General features: G+C 36.5%; 2 protein-coding genes across 3 annotated transcripts in view; both read left to right on the top strand.

Moving 5' to 3' along the window:
- The first annotated feature begins 6,677 nt into the window (after nucleotides 1–6,677).
- LOC117111571 (eukaryotic translation initiation factor 3 subunit G-like) lies at nucleotides 6,678–15,427 on the top strand. The gene is made up of 10 exons (XM_033254517.1): nucleotides 6,678–6,782; nucleotides 6,889–6,938; nucleotides 9,500–9,585; nucleotides 10,499–10,558; nucleotides 11,159–11,263; nucleotides 11,660–11,840; nucleotides 12,466–12,570; nucleotides 13,173–13,306; nucleotides 13,784–13,890; nucleotides 14,170–15,427. The coding sequence occupies exons 2-10, from the start codon at nucleotides 6,896–6,898 to the stop codon at nucleotides 14,186–14,188; spliced, it is 840 nt and encodes a 279-aa protein (XP_033110408.1). The 5' UTR covers nucleotides 6,678–6,782; nucleotides 6,889–6,895; the 3' UTR covers nucleotides 14,189–15,427.
- A 2,307-nt stretch (nucleotides 15,428–17,734) lies between these two features.
- LOC117111563 (N-terminal kinase-like protein) overlaps nucleotides 17,735–20,155 on the top strand; it is a 22,370-nt gene continuing 19,949 nt past the window's right edge. For both annotated transcript variants that reach the window (XM_033254505.1, XM_033254504.1), the window contains exons 1-3: nucleotides 17,735–17,887; nucleotides 19,003–19,143; nucleotides 19,836–19,946. In XM_033254505.1, coding sequence (XP_033110396.1) covers nucleotides 17,774–17,887; nucleotides 19,003–19,143; nucleotides 19,836–19,946 — 366 coding nt within the window. In that variant the 5' untranslated portion in view covers nucleotides 17,735–17,773. The remainder of the gene's footprint in view (nucleotides 17,888–19,002; nucleotides 19,144–19,835; nucleotides 19,947–20,155) is intronic.

Here is a 20,155-nt window from a genome sequence, read left to right as displayed (position 1 = left end):
CAGTTCCAGTTAGAACCAGTAGTAATCTAGTACAGAGTAGTAGTAAATTCATGAATGCGTAAAATCCATTAACTTACCAGGGGTTTTAGCGGCTCTAATTGGAACTGATACTAATATTATTGTACTATTATTACAGTAACAATTATTATTGTCACAGTAGTAGTCTTTCAAGTACAATAGACAGCAGTAGATAGTACTGGGTTTAAATGTGCCTCAGATGTACAGAAAACTATCCATAGATTTACCTATACACTAGTACAGTATGCCTGGATTGACACGCATCAGTGCTCCCATCCACGTTAAAAAAACAAAAACAAAACACTGGAAACACATTTGCATAGCGGCAATTTCCCCCCACCCCCCAGAACGAAGACGAAAGACAGAAATTATTGTCAACCCAAAACCTCCAAGGAAGATAATTGTCATTAGGCAGGAATATACGACGTACCACCAGTTAAATGTTAAAATGATTACAGAGAAGTTGCTCTTTGCTTTTTCAGTTCCGAAGTTTGAACATTTTTTACGAGTGGGTGGGGACGTAGCAGGCCCTTATTTAGGAATTTCAATGTGGGGGCGGGGTTCGGCTTGGAACTGCGGTACCTTATCAAAACCCACATACTTCTTCTTCTCTCCCCTAATTGGGTACTTTATTCAGTGTGATATGCCTAGGTCGGATATGTGTTTGGTTGCAAAATTTGGTCGGAGAGGTATATAACGTCAAACCAACATTTGAATTTCACGTTGGCACAAACGTATGAATATATTTGTCGATTTTCCGATGTCGTCCCAACGTTGGTAAGCTGTCGTAAACATTCAGTCTGACTACGGACGTTGTACAACGTCACGATTTGTTACTGGCCCGACGTCAGCAAACGACTAAAAAGATGGTTGGGTACTACCGTTGGCTAGAGGTTGTAAACTGTGGACGACCAAAAAAAAAATGGTTTGTGTGGGAATCGAACACACAACCACCAGGTTTTGCTATACATTATCCACCATCAATTGAACTGCCTTTAAAAAAAAATGGTTTGTGTGAGAATCGAACACACAACCTCCAGGTTTTGCTATTCATTATCCACCATCAACTAGACTGCCTTAAAAAAAATTAAAAAAAATAAAAATTAGTTCGTGTGGGAATTGAACACACAACCTTCAGGTTTCCCGTAACATGATTAATCTATTTGAATTTTTAAAAACATTTTTGTCTATTTTTAAAAAAGTGCTTAAGTTATGGAGAAAAAAAAATCGATTATAAATTTAATTCTACATTTTTAAACAAAATAATAATAATAATAATAATTTTGGCTTATATAGCGCATTATGCTAAAGCCTCAATGCGCTTAACAGTAAAAATAAAATTTGGGGAAAAAAATTAAGAAAAATACAAGTTAAAAAGGTGAGTTTTTAAAGCTGCCTTAAAATCATAAATGGAAGTTGCCTGTCGGATTGTATAGTTTGACACCATGACCATGCGTAATATTAACCTGCAGTGTATACATACGAAGAATTTTTTCAAGTAGGATCAGAGTTGACTAACTGGTACTTGGTGTGGTACTAGTTTTATCGCCTTTATGGCTTAGGGGCCGCGGTTTACCTCCCTTTATAAATATTAGATGTGATTGTAGACGTTGTTGGCCCGACGTCGGTAAACGTTTTAAATGGTGGTTGGTTAAAACCGTTGGCTCGACGTTGGTTAGAGGTTGTAAATATTAGAATGTGATAACGGATGTTGTCGCAACTTCGGAGTACTTTGTTGGCCCGACGTCGTCGGTAAACGTTAGTGAAGGTTGGTTACAACCGTTGGGCCGATGTTGGTTAGAGGTCGATCCAGAGGAACCATTTTTTTCCCCTTTAAGGCAGTTTAGTTGATGGTGGATAATGAATGTATTGTACTCGTTGATGACGTCGCGAAATAACAACAAGCAACAACGTGTCATGTCCGAGCCTAGGCCGTCATGGAAGCTCACTGGCTCCTGTGTAATTCATGTTGAGCCAACTGCAGGCGAAAAGGTTACAATCTTTTCAGAGATAAGCTGGAAGAAGGTTTTAGACAGTGCCCATCAATGGAAGGATTTTAATACTGAGGAATGTAAGTTAGCGAAGTCCTGGCTTGCTTAACCGTTTTTCTTCGATCGTCGCTTCCAACCGTCTAGGTGCGTCTAGCCTAAAGAGGGCCTACATAGCAGGTGGAGATCCATGAAAAGTCGTATATAAAGATGTTACCCCGGCACATTTTTATATTTGCACAAGTAATTAAAATTGCTTATTGAGCAGATTAATCACACTGATAAACAATTGTACTACATACTACATTGATGCAACAACCATGTGGAGCTGTGAAAGTCCTTTCTGGGCCCCTCTATTTCACTGGAACAGTCATTACTTTATGTTATAAAATTGAACAAATCGAACAATCCAGCCATCTCGAGAGGTACTATTTCCTCAAATTTTCTCACCTCAGCCCCAGTCATGGTGGGGCTGAGGTGGTTGTGGAATCACGTTTTTGAAGTAGGCCTATGTAAAGTACATACTCAAAGACAATGTTTAAGCTTTTGTTTGTTTGTTTTGTTTTTTTTTTTGCGCTTCATATTGACTAATGGTGATGTGATGATGATGAGTTTTACTAAAAATGTCATTTCTGGCCATCTAGAGGTGTGACAGTATTTCCTCAACTCATCTCAGCCCCAACCATGGTGGGGCTGAGGTGGGTGTCGACTCACAAAATGCCCTCCCCCTCCACCTTTCAAAACAGATCTGTCCTGATGTATGTCTTAGTTATTGCTGTTTTTGTTTTTAGAATGTGATCTGGTTTTTCATGTCCATGTTTCGTGATTATGACTATCCTGGATAAAGAATGTTTTGAGCAGAGGTGGATTCAAGGCCACACCCCCAACCCCTTCATTTTTTAAGAAAAAAAAAAAGAAAAATATATTCAAATTGAAGTGCGAGTGTGTAATTTCCGGCCGTCTAGAGATGCCCTAATGATAAATTTTCTTTCCTCAGCTCCAACCATGGTGGGGCTGAGGTGAGTGGTTCCTCAATCTGTGAATGTCCCTCCCTGGTTTCACCTCTCTTTCGAATTCCTGGATCTGCCACTGTTGATTTATTATATAATTATTTTTGCGCTTATTTATAATGCGTCTATTGCAATTTTCACTTTATCCTCTCAAACAGTCCTAAGAACGTTCAGAGTGCGCTACTTCACGGGGGAATTCGTCCCCCTCCCTTGACTCCGCCGAGGTCCTACGTAATTCGCATAACGGCTTCCCCCCACCCTTTCAAAATCCTGGCTACGTCCTGGATTTGAGCTGTAGAGTGGAAACACATTCTTCTTAGGTCAATATCAAAATAAGGATATTTCTCTTGGACAGATGAGAGCTCCGATCCCTGGACAGACAGTATATTTCCAACATTAATCTGTTTACATATTTGTCTATGTCTAGTCCTACTCCTCTTTTTCTTTTTTTTCGACCTTAAGCACATTCTCATCTGCGTTTTCAAGAAAAATACAATGATCCTGCCATCCATAGGCTAATCTCAATCGGCCGATGGCCAACAAGCTAACCACTACCCACCACTAATTGCATCTGCTATTTTGCTGTTATGTAAATATTCACGCATTCTTGTTATGAGCAGTTTTCTCTGGACAATTATCTTTTATAACCATCATTCGTAATGTCCTTATATAATCTTTTTTTCATTCAAAAAGTGCCTCTTGAATTTTTAATTATTAAAATAACTTCCCATAAGAACCCCTCGATTTTCATCTATATTTCCATAAGCGCCCTTCAATTTCCACTCTGTTTTCATAAGCGCCGTTTAAATAAGCGCCCCGTTTGAATAAGCGCCCCTCAGAAAGTGATAACAATATTTTAAGCGCCCGGGCGCTTATTCGCGCGAGTACTGTAATCAACACATAACATGACAGTATCATTTTGGTATGAAAAAATGCCTTGGGTCGTCACAGAATGTGCATTCTGAATGTGGGTCGCAGGTTGAGAAGCAGGGGTGTAGACATAATATTGTGCGATTGTCAATGAACTCTGGATCCTCTAGTAACCAACATCCATCCATCAGCAGCAGCAACAGCGATGAAGGAATGGGGTGCTGACATTTTCCCAATGTATCTGTGCTTCTAGACTGTTCTGCACTATCCCCAGTGGTGGTGCCTTCCACCTCCGCCCCTCCCTCAAATTTGTCAAAATTATTTTTAAAAAGAAAAGACAGTTGATAGTATAATACATACCGGTACTCCAGGTATCAAAATGCACGCCATCGTGTCGGGATTCAATATTTCGACATTAATAATAATTATGTCATCATCAGGAATTCCTGGAGATATACTATCTTATCTGAGATTAATCTAGAGGTGACATATCATAAATTTTCTTACCTCAGCCCCAACCATATCATGGGGCTGATGTGTAGGGTAGACCCTCAAATCTGTGAAAGTCCGTCCCTAGGCCCTCCTCTCCGATCGTCTATGTCGAATTCCTAGATCCACCACTTAGGCATACAGTGGCCGATTTAAGAAGCCCGGCAGTCCTAAATTTTTCAAAATAATTTAAAAGAAATGGAGAAAAAAAAATGATATTTATATTGCATGAGAGTTGAAATTTACGGTCATTTGGAAATGCCATAATCATAAATTTCTTCTCTCAGCCTAACCATGGTGTGGCTGGGTAGTTATCTGTAACAGTCCCTCCCTGGCACTCTTTTCAAATTCCTGTATCCGCCACTGAAAACTGTTTAATACCTGCAATCCATCTTCAGAAATCTATTAAATACGACCTCAAATATTGACCTCTAGTTATCAAAAATTCCTGAGATCCGCCCCCTCGATCCCAGTAGGGTTTTGCACTAGGCACCCCACCCACTGGAGCCATTTTGGTTCACTTTCTACAAATTCGCACCCACCCAATAAATATCCTGCGTACGGGCCTGCACTAGTCCAGTGATAGACTTCCGATATTACAGTTTTAAGGAGGAATCAGTAAAACAAATGTTCTATTTTGAACACAATTAACAATATTAACTTATTAGGCTCTCTAACGGTTAATGACTTTGTCCTTAAAGAATCTTTTGATGCTGCTGACCGCATTCTATACCAAACAATTTATATAATTTACGGGTTACCGATTTGTATCTTTTGATGTTGAATCTCTGTTTACAAATGTTCCCCTTACTAAGGTAATTAATATAATTCTTGATAGGGTTTACAATAAGAAACTGATATCTACCAACCTTAAGAAAAATTCGCTAAGGAAACTACTTAGAGATTGCTGTACTAAAACTGTATTTACATGTATTAATAATGAATTTTATAAACAAACTGATGGTGTCTCAATGGGTTCGCCTCTTGGCCTAGTTTTAGCTAATATCTTAATGACTGAACTTGAAGTGTCTATTGTTCCTAAACTTATTGAATCAGGTACAGTACTATTAAGTTTATACTCGTTTTGTTGCCGACAGGCTAGTATTAGCTAAGCCCAATGATTTCCCGCAAATTCTAAGCTACTTCAATGTTTCATAGACAGATAAATTTTACTTTTGAATCATTTGAAAACAGTGACACAGTACACTTTCTGGATTTACAATTTAACAACAGTGTAGGAAGCATGAGTATATATCGTATACTCATGCGTTGTCCATGGAACCATCTCCTGGATTCGTAGTTTAGTTTCTAGAGCCCACAGATTGTGTACTCCTGATAAACTTCAAACAGAGCTTAGTATGTCTTGGAATGGGTACCCTTTAAAAGTTGTTAATAATGTACTTAAGAAATTAAATGAACCTAAATGTATACATAGGCCTACTGATGATAGCTTGATTAAGATTTGGGTTAGATTGCCTAACCAGGAAAACCAGGTGAGTTCATTTTACGTAGATGTGTTTAAATAAGGTAAAGAAACACTTAATTAAAGAGGTAAAATTCATAACTTTATGGCAGTATAAAAATGTTTCTCATTTTTTTATCTACCTAAGGATCAAACCTTAAAAGAGTACAGAATTTCTGTTGTCTATCATTTTATTATATAAAGTGATCTTTTCTTGGAGGGAAAATTTTCATTTGGATCTACCAAAACCATGGTTTAAATTAAGGGAGTTTTTAAATGGAGGGAACAGCTAATGTCAAAATACAGGAATTCAAAAGGTAAATTGAAGATGGTCTTTTTTTGGAGGGGGTCTTTAATTAGAGGGAGACCTGTAATTACGAAAATATACTAATGCCCAGTGCTGATAATCTCAAGGATAATGCGGTCTATTATTGTGGCAAATGCTGAAGAGGTGAATAAGTGGAGGCTTTAGCTCAACTATAAATTGTGACAGGGGCGCACTACTGGTGGTATGATTTTTGTTATGCATTTTGGCTTCCAGTCGGGGGGGAAGGAGACAATTAACTTGGTGGGGGGGGGGGGGTAACTTTTTTGGAAGACGTGACGTGAATCCGCCATTACTATGATCAGGGAACAGCTTCAATCAATTTCACTGTTCCCTGGTATGATTATCTAAATAAAATGAACGAAAATGCAAGAACGACTATGAACGAATTAAATAAATAAATGAATAAATTGTATTTCGAACAGCCGGGCCTATAAGTAGGTGAGTGTACATCCTGCAAGTAGTGGGCTTACAAATTTATGACGCATGTGTAACGCGTCTAGACATCAGAGAGAAACTATCGCAATCGCGAGCATGTCATTGAACGACGTTTCTCCATCCATGCAGTCTTTAGGCCTTATCCTTATTAATTATAATTCTGTCCATATTGCAGAAAGTTGGTAATTATTTTTACACTAAGGTTTTATAACTACGATACGTGTTTGTTTATTCATGATATTACATATCTTTTATATGTTTAATAACTTGAATATTTTGTAAAATTAGGTAAGAAATGAACAGCAAAAGTTGGGCCGATCAAGTTGAAGAGGAACGACGTGAGTAGCATGGGAGGTCTCTCCGTCAAGAGAGTCCTCTGTCTCCCTTTTCTGTATGTAATCGAGCTAGGCTAGGGTAGGGCTAGGTCAACAGAACAGATTTATTAATCTTAAAGTTAGGCCTACGATTCTGTGCACATATGTTCCTAGCTAGCGATTTTTCATTATAATTTGAGTTAGGCTAGGCCTACCTACCTAGAGATATCATCTGCACAAATAAAATACTTTATGGCCCCCTTCATGCCTAGCCCTAGGGCCTAACTATAGGCCTCGGCCTATCATTTGCAGTAAAAAACTGAATCGAATGAGATCAGGGGTGGCGCAAGCTGAGGGGGGGGGACCAGGGACCAGGGCCCCTGTCGGGGAGAGCTGGCCCTTCCCCCCACCCCGTCGGGGACAAAAAAAGGGCAATTCGTCAGCGAGAAAAAAAAATTATATGGCGTGTATTTTCTACATATTAGTAGACACTAAAATCGATTAAATAAGCCTTTAAAACCCCTAAATTGTCAATATTTTTTAACCACTTTCAAAACTTTTTAATCCCTGCCCTACCACACCCATTTTACTTTCGTCGGGGAAATCTGATTCCTTGTTGGGGGCATCGGTTCCCCCCACGGGGACCTCGTTCCCCACGTCGAGCAAATCGGCGCTAGTACGGTTTCGCATCCAGCCCTGAGAACGGTCACCGAATTATACTTACATTTATTCAACACAACGTTCTTTGATGATTTGACTTTCATATAAGCTATAATTATTATTCCACAATTATGGTTTCTAATTAGGTTAATTAACCAATAATTAGGACGGTACCGTATGTAGATCTGCTTCGCTGCACCATGGTCAACGACTCTCTAGGTTTCCAGCGCCTGTCATATAATTTGTACCCAATTGTAATTTTTGTGACCAGTTATTGCGGAAGCTTGTATTGTTTTGTAGTTCGTCTCTTTGTAGTATATATTTTTCTTGATGAAGATAAAATAAAAGTGAAAAGTAGAATAACATTTTTAGTGACATTCATGCTATTCTACTAGGCACGCTTAACTCAGCGCACACCTATGGCAACCACAGTATAATTTTGCCCTGATTCTGGCAACACAGCAAAGTTGTTGACATGAACTTCTACAAGCCGGGTATGAAAATGGTGCACCGCGAAGACGTTAACCGTCCTAATTAATGGTTAATTAACTTAATTAGAAACCATAATTATTGGATAATAAGTGGATTATTGGAAAGTCAAATCATCAAGGAATGTATTAGTATTGAATAATTGTAAGTGTTAAATAATTAGTAATTAATTTTATGGCTGGATACGAAACCGTATTAACGCCACCCCTGAATGGGATTTATAATTTTTAAATTTAGAAATAAAGACAAAATGAAAAACCTATACAAAATTAGAATACAATACTGATATTGATATATAATATAAATTACCTCGAACCTTAGGACTAGAGCATTAGCTCATTTGTCCCTCCAAAGTCATCACAACAAACTCTTCAGAAACATATCGGTAGAAATTGAGATGGTGTTCAGACCAACATTTTGCTATGCCACATTCAAATTCAGTATCAGTCGAATTAGCTACAACATAATTGAATAATGAACCGCATGCTCTTTCCTAACGTTTAGATTTGGTTTGGATTTAAAAACCTTCAAAGAATGCCCCTCTAGTTTTCTGGAATATAGATCTTTGCAACAGCTTCTTTTCCTCAACATTATCAACATATTTTAAAATTTTAACTGTTTAAGTTAGATCAACCCTTTTCTTTCTGAAAGAGAGTAGGCGAGTCTAATGCCTTCAACCATGGTATGAAAATAAAAATTAGACGTTTTTAGAATTGGAATGGATTTAAAAATCATAAATAACTGAATGAATTAAAGTTTCTTTATAAAGATATGGTACAAAATGATCGAATATACTTCTATACATGGGATTGACTGTTTGAATAACACTTATACTTTACTGTATTTGTATTCTGCCTTTTTTCGCGAACTTATATATTTTAAAGATCGTCAGAGGAGGACAGAAAAAAATAAAAATAAAATTTTGTTTTCTTATTTTTAGCAAATGGTTTTGCCAAAATCATCTAGATGGAGCAAAAAATAAAAATATAAATTTATTGGTGAATGTAAACCATGTAGGCCTACTAATGAGATTGAGATGGTTAAATGCTTTAAATTTATATAATAAGGAAGAAATGCAGTGGCGGGAGTAATACAAATAAGGAAAAACTTTTTTTTATTTTTTTATTTCCAATTTTCATGGTGGTGGTTGCGCTAATTGGCCAAAAATTTAATTTAATTTTTTTTCGAAATTGCCATTATTGGTGGGTGGTGGGTTCGCTAAACAAGATATAAAAAGTGTTGGCTTATAAGTCCTAAACATGGTATTCATTTACTATTAAGGAGAGGAGAAAAGAGTGAAAATTAAGCTTTATGAAAGTGAAAAGAACACGCTCTATATTAATGCATGTTCTAATCATCATATAGATCAAAGTAGAACATGTCAGTCTGTTTCCTACTAATAGTATTTGACCTCAAAAATTTCTAACCTCTATTAGATGTTCCTCAAAATGAAGAAATTATTAAAGGCAATATAAAGAAGCTGATTGAGTACAGACGTGATGAAGCTGGAAAATTACAGAAAGTAAGCACAATATGTATAGTAATTGTGAAATACACAACTGAGTTAAAAAAATGCAAAGATGGAGAAATCAGACCTTGTCTAGTTGGAGGTTGGGATATGGTCAGCTTGAGAGCTAACAAGGAACATGGTCGGACAAGTGTCCCTGCAGTCATGTGAAGCTGTTAGTAAGTTTTTGATTGCAGGCCGTGAAAAGTAATGACATCACTAAGAAGTAATCTGTGCATGCCAGAATGTTCAGTTCTCCTCACATGGATTCTAGAATGCAATTTGGCCCAAATCTATGTTGTGCAGAGAACATAAGATGGTCACAGACGAGTGTTCTAGCGTCTCGCCCACTCATTGCGCAAATCGAAAGCTCCCTATGTTGTGAGGTCATGTGGAGCTGTTGTGAGGTTATTTTGAGCTATTATGAGGTCGTGTAGATGTTGAGAAGTCATGTGAAGTTGTTTTGAGGTCAGTTGAAGCTGTTGTGAAGTCAGGTGAAGTTGTTGTGTTCTCATGTGGACCTTTTGTGAGGTCATGTTGAGAGGTCAAGTGAAGCTGTGGAGAGGTCATGTGAAGCTGTTTTAAGGTAAAGTGAAGCTTTTGTGAGGTCATGGGAAGCTGTTGGGAGGTCATGTGAAGCTGTTTTGAGGTCAAGTGAACCTATTGTGAGGTCATGGGAAGCTGTTGTGAGGTTATGTGAAGCTGTTGTGAGGTTATGTGAAGCTGTTGTGATGTAAAGTAAAGCTGTTGTAAGGTCATGTTGAAGCTGTTGTAGTTTCATTGTAATATATTCTGTATAATTCAATTATCATATTTACTATTACATTTCTGTTATCTGAAGTGGAGCTTGTACAATCAGGTAGCTATACAAGTATACAGTATGTTACTAGCTATAACTCACCTTATCCTTTAATTTTCTTTCTTTTAGGTGATACGAACTTTCAACATAGAACAAAGGAAAGCTTCAAAATCTGTTGCAACAAGAAAGGTAAAAAATGTTACCGGTATCCCTTTTTTTGCTTATATGTTTTGTGGTGTGTTTACAAAAAAATGAGCAAGAAATGCATTGTATGTCAAAGACATGTAGTTGAAAAGATCAACATATAAGGCTCTTGTATATAAGGCTATGTTCAGACACAACAAGAATGCCAATGTAACGTTAATCGTGAGGTTCAAACTTATGCGCAGCATAGCAAACGCCAGTATTTAATGTGTAAACACTGGCAAATGATAACCCATTTTAATATGAGTGTTAATAGGGGAGCCAAGTGATCAAATCCAATTAAAACCCTGCTTCTTGTGCTGAACCGTAGTCTTCAGCAAAAGAAGCAGGAACCATACCTCTCAGCCAACTGCACAGCTAAAAAAAAATTCTAAAGAAATGACTTATCCCAACTAGGGACCCTTGCTCACGATGTACTACCAATAATAATTTAATTCCTATAAATTATGACTATGAAACACCTTGGTTATATAATGTTTTTTCCAATGTTGGTTGAGATTACTCATTAAGAGAGCAACAATTCAAGGATTAAAATTAATGATAATGAGAATTATTGATTTCTGTATTTTTATTTTCTTACTACAGGCTTGGCCCAAATTTGGCTCAGCAAGTAATGATGGTTCAGGGCCTAACCCTGCTACTACATCTGTTTCTGATGACATCTTCATGCAGTTCATCACAGCCAAAGATGTAAGCTGATCCTATGCATTTATTCTCGTATTATTATTATTATTATTATTATTAAGATTTTAGGTTAACTGATTGCCATCTGTGTTGTGCCAACATTTTTTTCTAGTATGACCTCTTATTGGCAAACCATATCTTAGCCTGGAAACATGACACTGGATTGAATGGGTGATGATTGGCCTATAGTTTTTTTTTTTTAATATATTTTTTAAAGTTATTATTAATCTTTTGAACCTGGTAAATGGTGCCGTAATTAGCTTTCAGAGATAGATATGTTCGTCTTAATCTTATAATATACGACTGCATTTATGAACTATTTTTATAATATAATAATTGTTATTTTTATTATAATCACATTGTTTATTTTTGTTCCTGAATTTCTTATGTTATTGTTTGTAGGATTTGAATACAGCATCTGAGGTTGAAGACCCGATCAAGCGACTGGCCGCTGCCCAAAAGATGGTCATGTGCCGTGTCTGTAAAGGGGACCATTGGACCACAAAATGTCCATACAAAGACACTTTAGAGCCGCTTCAGAAGGAGCTCGCAGCAGCTGATAAACCACCAGAAGAAAATGGAGGTAATTTTATTGCAGATTACAGAAATTCATAATAATTTGAATTTAAAATTTAAAGGAAAATGATATCCTCGGAGTTGATGATCAAACTTGCTTAGTTTAAAGAGTAGGATTATGGATAAACTGATTTTCTGGAATTCTGTACCATCATCTTGTTTCCCGTCATCCACAACTGAGAAGAGACATGTGCCCACGATTGAAATAGAGCAGGGACTTGGATGCCCAGTAATCTGGTCATAAATCTTGACATCACTGTGTTTCTTCATGTTTTCCTCATGCCCACATAGTCCACAATTGAGATAGCCCTATGTTCATTCTCTATAGACAACCTTCAATGAGGCCATTGACATCCATTAAATTGCCCATCGGAACCCATCAAATAAGTATATTATGTCAGCCAGTGGTGGAGGCTTACGAATGGAAGCCTTCAAGGAACCCCATGGAAACTCAGGATGAAAGCCATGCATACCCCTCTCAAAGAGGCCCATGGGAATACTTCAAGAGATATGAATTTTACATAACCCCACAAACTACAGATTAATTATGCAAATGAAGTGAAAGCTGAAACTGTTGGTAGCATTGTTTATTTGTATCAAAAGTTGGAATTTTATATTTGAATTCTACACAGTTGCTGAACCTGGTGCAGTAGGAGCTTCTACTGGCAAATACATTCCACCAGGCAAGAGAAAGGGGGCAGAAGCATCAAGAGGCGGTGAACGTGATAATAAGAGAGGTAGGTATACAAATTATTGATAACAATCTAATTCAACAGCGGATGGTCACAAAGAATTCTTGCTCCGGTAGGAGTTTGTGCACTATCTGTTGTAAAGATACAAATGTAGATCGAGTTCTTACTCAGAGGATTGAATAGTCAGGTCTCCATATAATCACCTTTTATTGAAGTGGAACTGAATCTCAAGAGCCCTGGTACAAATCCTGTAAGCATCCAGAGATTTTCTCATCAATAAATCAACTGTAAGTGTAATGTAATGTGGAACTCTACTAACAATGTATGCATCACAACGTTTATTTCATCTAATCAGTTGCAAGTCACTCACTGTTGCATATGAATGATAATTTAAGAACACTATAGTGGAAAATAGTAATAAAAGCCTTGCAGGCTTTTATTGCCCAATAGCATGTGAAATAACTTTAAAACTAGGCATAAGCCATCGTTCATGTTCATGAACACTGTACATAGCAAGGTTGGTTCTCCTTTGCTGGGCCTAGCAAGGCGGTGTGATAGTAAATATTTGTGTTATTGGTTTTTTGCACACAAACCACAAAACATACAAATTTCTGTTGATAAAAAATGATTGATATTTAACAATCTAGATGATGGGGCAACCATTCGTGTCACAAATTTGTCAGAGGACACAAGGGAGCCTGACCTGCAAGAGTTATTCCGACCTTTTGGAGCAATTCAGAGGATATATCTAGCGATGGACAAGAATACAGGCATGTCAAAGGTTGGTAAAATGTCAAAGGCTATTAGCGTGTTTCTCTTGTTGATTCTATGACTGTTACACTTAATCTTCTCACTATTTAAATATATGCTTTCATTTTTATGTTAAATATACAAATACCAATGGAATGTGATTCTTTTAAATCTTATAAGTTACATACTTTTGCTAATTAATTTTTTAGTTTTTTTTTCAATTTGAATACATCTTTTTTTTTAAATATTTATAAAATGTTATTTATTTTATGTGCAATTGTAATGAACTATTGTGATATTCTTATGCAACATTATTGTAAAAAAGGATTATGAATATCTTTTAGTTTTAGAATTGTGTTACTACTATTTACTTTAAATATTTATTAAATTATTAGTTTTGTATATCAATTTTCTGTATTAAACTATTGTAAATAAGTTAAATTTCATTAATGTATTTTATGTTTTAAAACATACATGTATTTATTCATTCCTGTTATTTTTTCCTCAGGGATTTGCATTTATTAATTTCCACCATCGTGAAGATGCGGCTCGTGCCATTGCTGGGGTATCCGGATTTGGTTATGATCATCTTATTCTGAAAGTTGAGTGGGCAAAGTAAGAAGCAAATATTTAAATATATTCCTTTATTTTGATGCTAGTAAATTATAATGGTGATCTACCTACCTGGATCTACCTGGATTTTGAGATGTAAAGCTTGTAGCATTTGTGCCACTCTTGACTTGATTATTGTCAGCTTGCTTACATATAGGTTGTATATCTCATTGTATAAGGTTCTTGTCTCCCCAGTTGTTTTAAACATTGGTTTTATTTTATCACACTAATTGGACTATATAAATATTTCAGTGTAATAATTTTAATGTTCTTCTTTTCCAGGCCCTCAGGGACTCAGTGATGTCAATGTTTACACAGCAATTCACATAGAATAGACCCATTCAGAGGAACAACTTTTGGGCAACATTTGATGATCATCATTACATGGTAGTAAATTCTATGATCATGGTGAAATGATATCTAGCCTACCCCCAATGTGCTGGGCCTTTCCACTGCTGTGGCATTCAGAGCCCATTTCTTAGTGGATCTGGCTGTATTCTGCCAATTTACAATGTGCTAGGCTTGAGCTTATCGTCGTCCTGCGGGGGAATTTATGGCCTGTGTTACAGGAACCTAACTGTGTGAAGCCTAAATTCCAATGTGTCAGCATATTCATTAAACAAAGGCAATTCAACAACAGTACGCACATCTCTGCTTACGAACATAGTGCGTGCATCAACAATCTAATACTAGTTGCAAGTACAGCCATCAATTATTAGTATATTCGTGCCATACGTTTTATGGTGTGTGTTACTATTTTATTTGTGAAAATTCACCAACAAAATGAAGAGTTGTAGCAATTGAAAATTTACAATTAAAAAAAAAAATCATGTTCTTATACAACATTAAACTGTCATTTTAGTAATGTTGGACTAAGGTGCAAAAAACGTTCATTTGATTAGATGCAGAAAATTTATTTCTTTTTTTTTTTGCGATGCGAGTCTCACCACAACATCGGTAAAATTAATGTTGAAATAACGATATAATTTCAGTCTAATGTTAGTGAAAAATATCATTAGGCCTTTTTAATTACCGCACAACGTACGATTATCATGTCAACTAAAACGCGCATGGGTAACTCTTCACACACTGACGGTTGGTTTGGTTGCTATGGTTTTTGTGACGATCATCGTGTAGGGGCATGCGGCGCGTAGAATGTCCTTGTCAGAATTATAACCTGTGCATCCTGTTGTTGAATTTATTAATTCTCATTAAATGTTCTAGAGAATTTTATCATAATTTTGTGCTGCTGTGGCCTTTTAGGGCTTTTTCACAGGGCTCAGTAGACCAAATGACATTTTTAGTATTGCAAGTACTGTACAGTAATGATTTTGATCCCGTCAACATTGACAAAATGCAGTAGTTTATCATTGATATACCGTAAAATCTTGAATAGATCTAAAAGCCCTGGACGTTTTTTTGGGGGGGGGGGATTTTTTGGATCGGCTTATTTTCGAGGCTACTTTTGCAAATTAAAGATGGTGGCTTCTTTTCAAAATAAATGCTGCAATTTTTGGGAATTACAGTTGAACTTGCCTAAGTCAAATCAAAAATGCCATTGAAAACCACTTACAGATTGTTAATTTCAAGAAGAGTTGAGCAATTAAGTTGAAAGATTGTTGATTGGTGAAAAACTAAAAGGAGGACTGAATAAGGAGTGATTGATAATGCTTGGCTATAAGTTATTTTACAGTATAACAACAAAATATTTTCTATAAACTTGTGCTACCATAATGATTTTCTAGGCTTGATGGACAATCAATTACTTTCTAGTCTGTAAGCTTTTATTCATATTAAAGATATACTGCCTGTCAAAAATATTGTAAAAAAACTCTTAAAATTGTTACTAGTTCATTTATATCGATGAAATTATTAACTTCCAACTCGAAACAGATTTTTTTTTTTAGCTGATATTACAGTTTCACCACAAAAAATCCTTAGGTTATTAGCCAATTTAAGGATCCATGTAGGAATACAGGAATGTTATTTACATTTCCATTAATTGATAGAAATCTTTTCCTCTTTCAGATTTTTATTTTTAATTTGATTCTAGTAACTTGTTTAAAATTTGATCAATTAAAATATCGAATTGAATTACAGTACAATATTTAAGATTTTTTTAAATCTCAAGACAGACAGTATATTTTTAACTTGTAATTATTTCAAGACTTTGGATTGTGTAATGGAATGTGAGGCACATTGGAGCAATGACTGAATTAAACACCATGTACAATAGTTAAATGAAAAGTCCAACTTTTGTCATAATTGTACTTGCACTGTCATGAAAAGCAATGTTACTGTACAATAACTGTGTAAGCATGATAATTGAATATTACTATCATCAATATTTTTTATTCGGTATTACACGTCTCCCTCTATAATGACCCCTCCAATTACAGATTACATCCAATTAAAGACCATTTTTGTGTAGTCCCAAATTAACAAGTCTTTTATCTTTATTATTCTAATTAGAGACCAAAGCTGCTAAAGAACATGGAACCCTGGTCCCAAAAGTGGTCTTTAATTCGAAGGAGACCTGTATTATGGATTCTATCAAGGCTCATCAAAACATACAATTTCAGAAGTCCATTTTTTTTTCAAGTAGAGTAAAGTTAAACAAATGGCTAAGACTAAATTTAAAAATTAAAAATATAAGCAATACTATTGTAAAGAAATATATAAATACAATACCACTTAAACTTAAAATAGGAAAATATATAATAGGCCTACAATAAATAACTCTAAAATATGATATTACATTGATCAATTTTGGACCTTTTGCAGACGACACAACTTCATTGAGCAGCTCTCTTGTTTGCTTGTTTTTGAAGGATATATGCTTGGGAATATATATTTTCGTTAAAAAAAAACCCCATTTCGATGACAACTACGGTGTTTTCTGACATTTACTCTTTGAGTTTCGATGGGTATGAAAAAAATACACCCTGTTTTGTCGATTTGTGAGGGGGAAAACGACTACGATGGTGTAATATACAAGCACACTCTGCTTTACTCATTGGGAAGACTATTGTACTCTTTGAAAGATAATAATTATGTTCTTGATATGAACATAGTACCAGTAAGATTTTTAAGGTATGAGAGACTGAGAGGGGAATTTCCGGACAGATAGAGGACTAATTCTCCGTTTTCTGGCTGATCAGCCCCGATCATGGGGAGGCGGTGTGGACTCTCACGCACCCCCTACCGCCAAATCCTGCATCCGCCCAAGATCCAACAGAAGGTTTTAGGGCCTAAACCTAAAATTGTTAACTGACATTCCCTCTCCAACCACCCCACCCTACCAGCAACACCACTGGCTCCAGCACTCAAGCATTTTGTAAACCCCTCTACAACTGTCATTCTTTTTAATAGCAGCAACGAAGAATGTGATATTTTTTATTCTTGTTTTACCTGGGTTAACAAGTTGAAATGTATATGCATAGGCTTCTGGCCCTATTAGAAACATATTATGGATTTTATAAATTTCTAAAGTATGTTTGGTTTATAATTTTTAGATGAAGAAATTTCTTAATTGAATGAAAATAATCTTTGGCTATGTTATCAGTTTTGGATAATATTCGCAAATCTTCTATATTATGATTTTTAATATTACTGTATTAATTGTTGACTAATTTTTATTTTAGGAGGGATAAAGGCCTTGTAAATTTATCTATAACATTTTAATACTAATGATTGATCAATAAAAGTCAAAATCCTGTTCAAGAAGGGTTCTACGGAGACTTACAGTGACCTTCCGAGTTTAGAAGTTCACACATAAACCCAGAAACACGTAAGGCCACTTTAAGCTTACGTAATGTAAACTTCACTACACGTACGTAGTCAGTATCGCGGTCGAGAACACGTACGTGGAAGTTTGACCGTCAAAATGTGGTCTTTCTTTTCGAGAGATCCAACTAAGGATTTTGGATTTGAAATCGGAGAATGTATAGATTCTCTTGAAAATAAATCCATATGGTCGCTATTTAGTGGTAAACGAAAGGTGAAATTGCTTTGTTTTTATAATTATTTCGAAATCCGTAGAAATTGTTAGCCTAGCCTCCTACCTAGCCTAGGCCTAGGCCTAATCTCCAGATAATGTGCAGGGCCTACAGCACATGATCATTGCAGATCGGAGGACATTTGATAGAACGGTGGTAGGCCTAGAATATGTTAAGGGGCCTAGGCCTACCTAGGCATCGGTAGGAACCAAATTGCAAGTCTAGCCTAACTAGCTGTAGGGTATAGGTGATCAAAAGTATAAACTGGTGGTTAATAGTTTATACTTGATTTACTTGATTCCCAGGATGCAATAACTTCTGTGATCCTGGCACTGTAGGGGCCTAGGCTATATATAGGCCTACTAGCTTAGGGCTAGGCCTAGTAGTAGGCCTAGAGCTAAGCTTAGGCCTACAGTATAGGCATAGGCTAGGCTAGAAGCCTAGGATCTTCGTGATGCTGCTGCAGCAGTGGCCCACAGGCAATGCAGTAAGCCAAATCGGTGTACCGCTGGAGCAAGTAGGGCCCATCTGATTCCAGCAGTTGACGGCCATCCACTGCTTCATGCCTGCATGTTCAGTGTTTTTTTGAGGTTGTTAAAAAACCACAGGCCATCAGCTAAAAACTAAATTAGGTTCCCGGAAAATCGCATTGATATGCTTCAACAATGGCGACTAGATGTAAAACTGTGCAAGAGCACTCACTAGTCCCTTTGGATGCATGATAACCTACAGTAAGTGTATCGAGTTGCATCGCCGGCTATGCTCCTCAGATGGAGACACACCACCTGATGTCGATGGTGTGCTTAGCATCTGTTCAGCACTCTTTCAGAAAACAATCCTGTCAGAACCAATCGGAGGGAGGCATTGTATTTGTATGGTCCAGGCTGATCTCTCCCAGAACCTTTACTTTTCACATTCTTGATAGAGCAGCCTCTTGAATTGGGCCGTCTTAAAATCCTTCACCCTTACCTCGAGACGCAAATCCTGAATGATGAAATTGACTTCCTGTGACGTATGGTATATTTCCGGGTCACAGTAAACTGCTACACCTCCCCCATGTGCATAGTATGAACTCCATTATGCAGAATTTAAGAATATACCTTTATATTTAATTTAGTCAAATGGAGAAGAAGTTTCAGTCTTTGTGTTTGATGTGAAGCAAGCAAGTGAAGCTAATCTACAGACAGCCAAGAATGCCCACAAACGACTAAAAACACTCCGTCATCCAAACATCTTACAATATATTGATGGTCTTGAGGTAAAATATTACTCATAAATACATATAATGCTAGGCCTAGATTAGTTATCCTATATTTTATGAGAATACACTTTTTATTTAATTATTTTATAATTTAAAGGATAAAAAATATAAATCCTAATTCTTTCTATTATGTTAAAATTAAGAATATTAATATTAAGTAACATTAATAAAGAGGGCTATAGACAAGAAATAACAACAATCATGAAGGCTAGTGACTGTGTACATTCTACACCAGTGGTTTGGCAGGCTATATCACAATGGCATAAGTGTCATGAAGAAACTGGGTTATACTTTGCTACCATATGCTTGTTTAAGATATATCTAGATTGATAAATGGATGCAACTCTCTTTTAGATGTAGATAGTCTCATTCTTCCAAGCATGGAGGAAATTAAAATTTGGTGTTTGTCAAAACAAACCGATTCATGAGGGGATTTGATGTTCACTACCTGGGGACGATGCCCTGAGTGGAGTGTAAGAGGATGATGGTCAGTGCACATGTCCAGAACCCCTCAAAGAGGAACGTGGCACTTTCCCCTCCCCGAGATCACCACTAAAATGGAGATGTGTGTATTGAGAACTTTTCAATAGGATTTGAAGACACACTGTTTTCCTCTGTGATTTTCTTCATGTATTCAAATAAATATATTTGATATTTATGTCAAACAAAATTTGTGATTTATACTGTAGACAGAAAATGTAATTTATGTGGTGACGGAGGCAGTAATCCCTCTAGAGAAATATATAAAAGAAAAGAAGTCAAGTGAGCTGGCTACATCTTGGGGTCTACACCAGGTGACGGTAAGAAGTAACAGTCGCTTATACCATGTGTAGTGGAAAGAACTTTCATGATTGATTGAAATATATAAGTAAGATAAAAAATAATTAGCTACTTATTCCCACCCGCTTCATTCTTATAGTCATCTGCTGAAGTTAAAAAAATATTTTTGTGGATTTATCTTTATAATCCCAGTAGTGTAGCTTGTTTTAACTGTTGCACAGATCAATAT

This window comes from Anneissia japonica, unplaced genomic scaffold, assembly GCF_011630105.1.
Source record: "Anneissia japonica isolate Jap-2015-1 unplaced genomic scaffold, ASM1163010v1 scaffold288256_len377385_cov191, whole genome shotgun sequence".
Taxonomy (NCBI): domain Eukaryota; kingdom Metazoa; phylum Echinodermata; class Crinoidea; order Comatulida; family Comatulidae; genus Anneissia; species Anneissia japonica.
Note: the sequence above shows the minus strand (reverse complement) of the source record. Positions and strands in the feature narration are given on the sequence as shown.

What these genes read in the sequence shown, in the direction of transcription:
- LOC117111571 (XM_033254517.1), top strand. Translation starts at nt 6,896, where the DNA reads ATGAACAGCAAAAGTTGGGCCGATCAAGTTGAAGAGGAACGAC. An exon ending in AATCTGTTGCAACAAGAAAG is followed by an intron (nt 10,559 to 11,158) that starts GTAAAAAATGTT and finishes TTCTTACTACAG; the next exon opens with GCTTGGCCCAAATTTGGCTC. An exon ending in ACCACCAGAAGAAAATGGAG is followed by an intron (nt 11,841 to 12,465) that starts GTAATTTTATTG and finishes AATTCTACACAG; the next exon opens with TTGCTGAACCTGGTGCAGTA.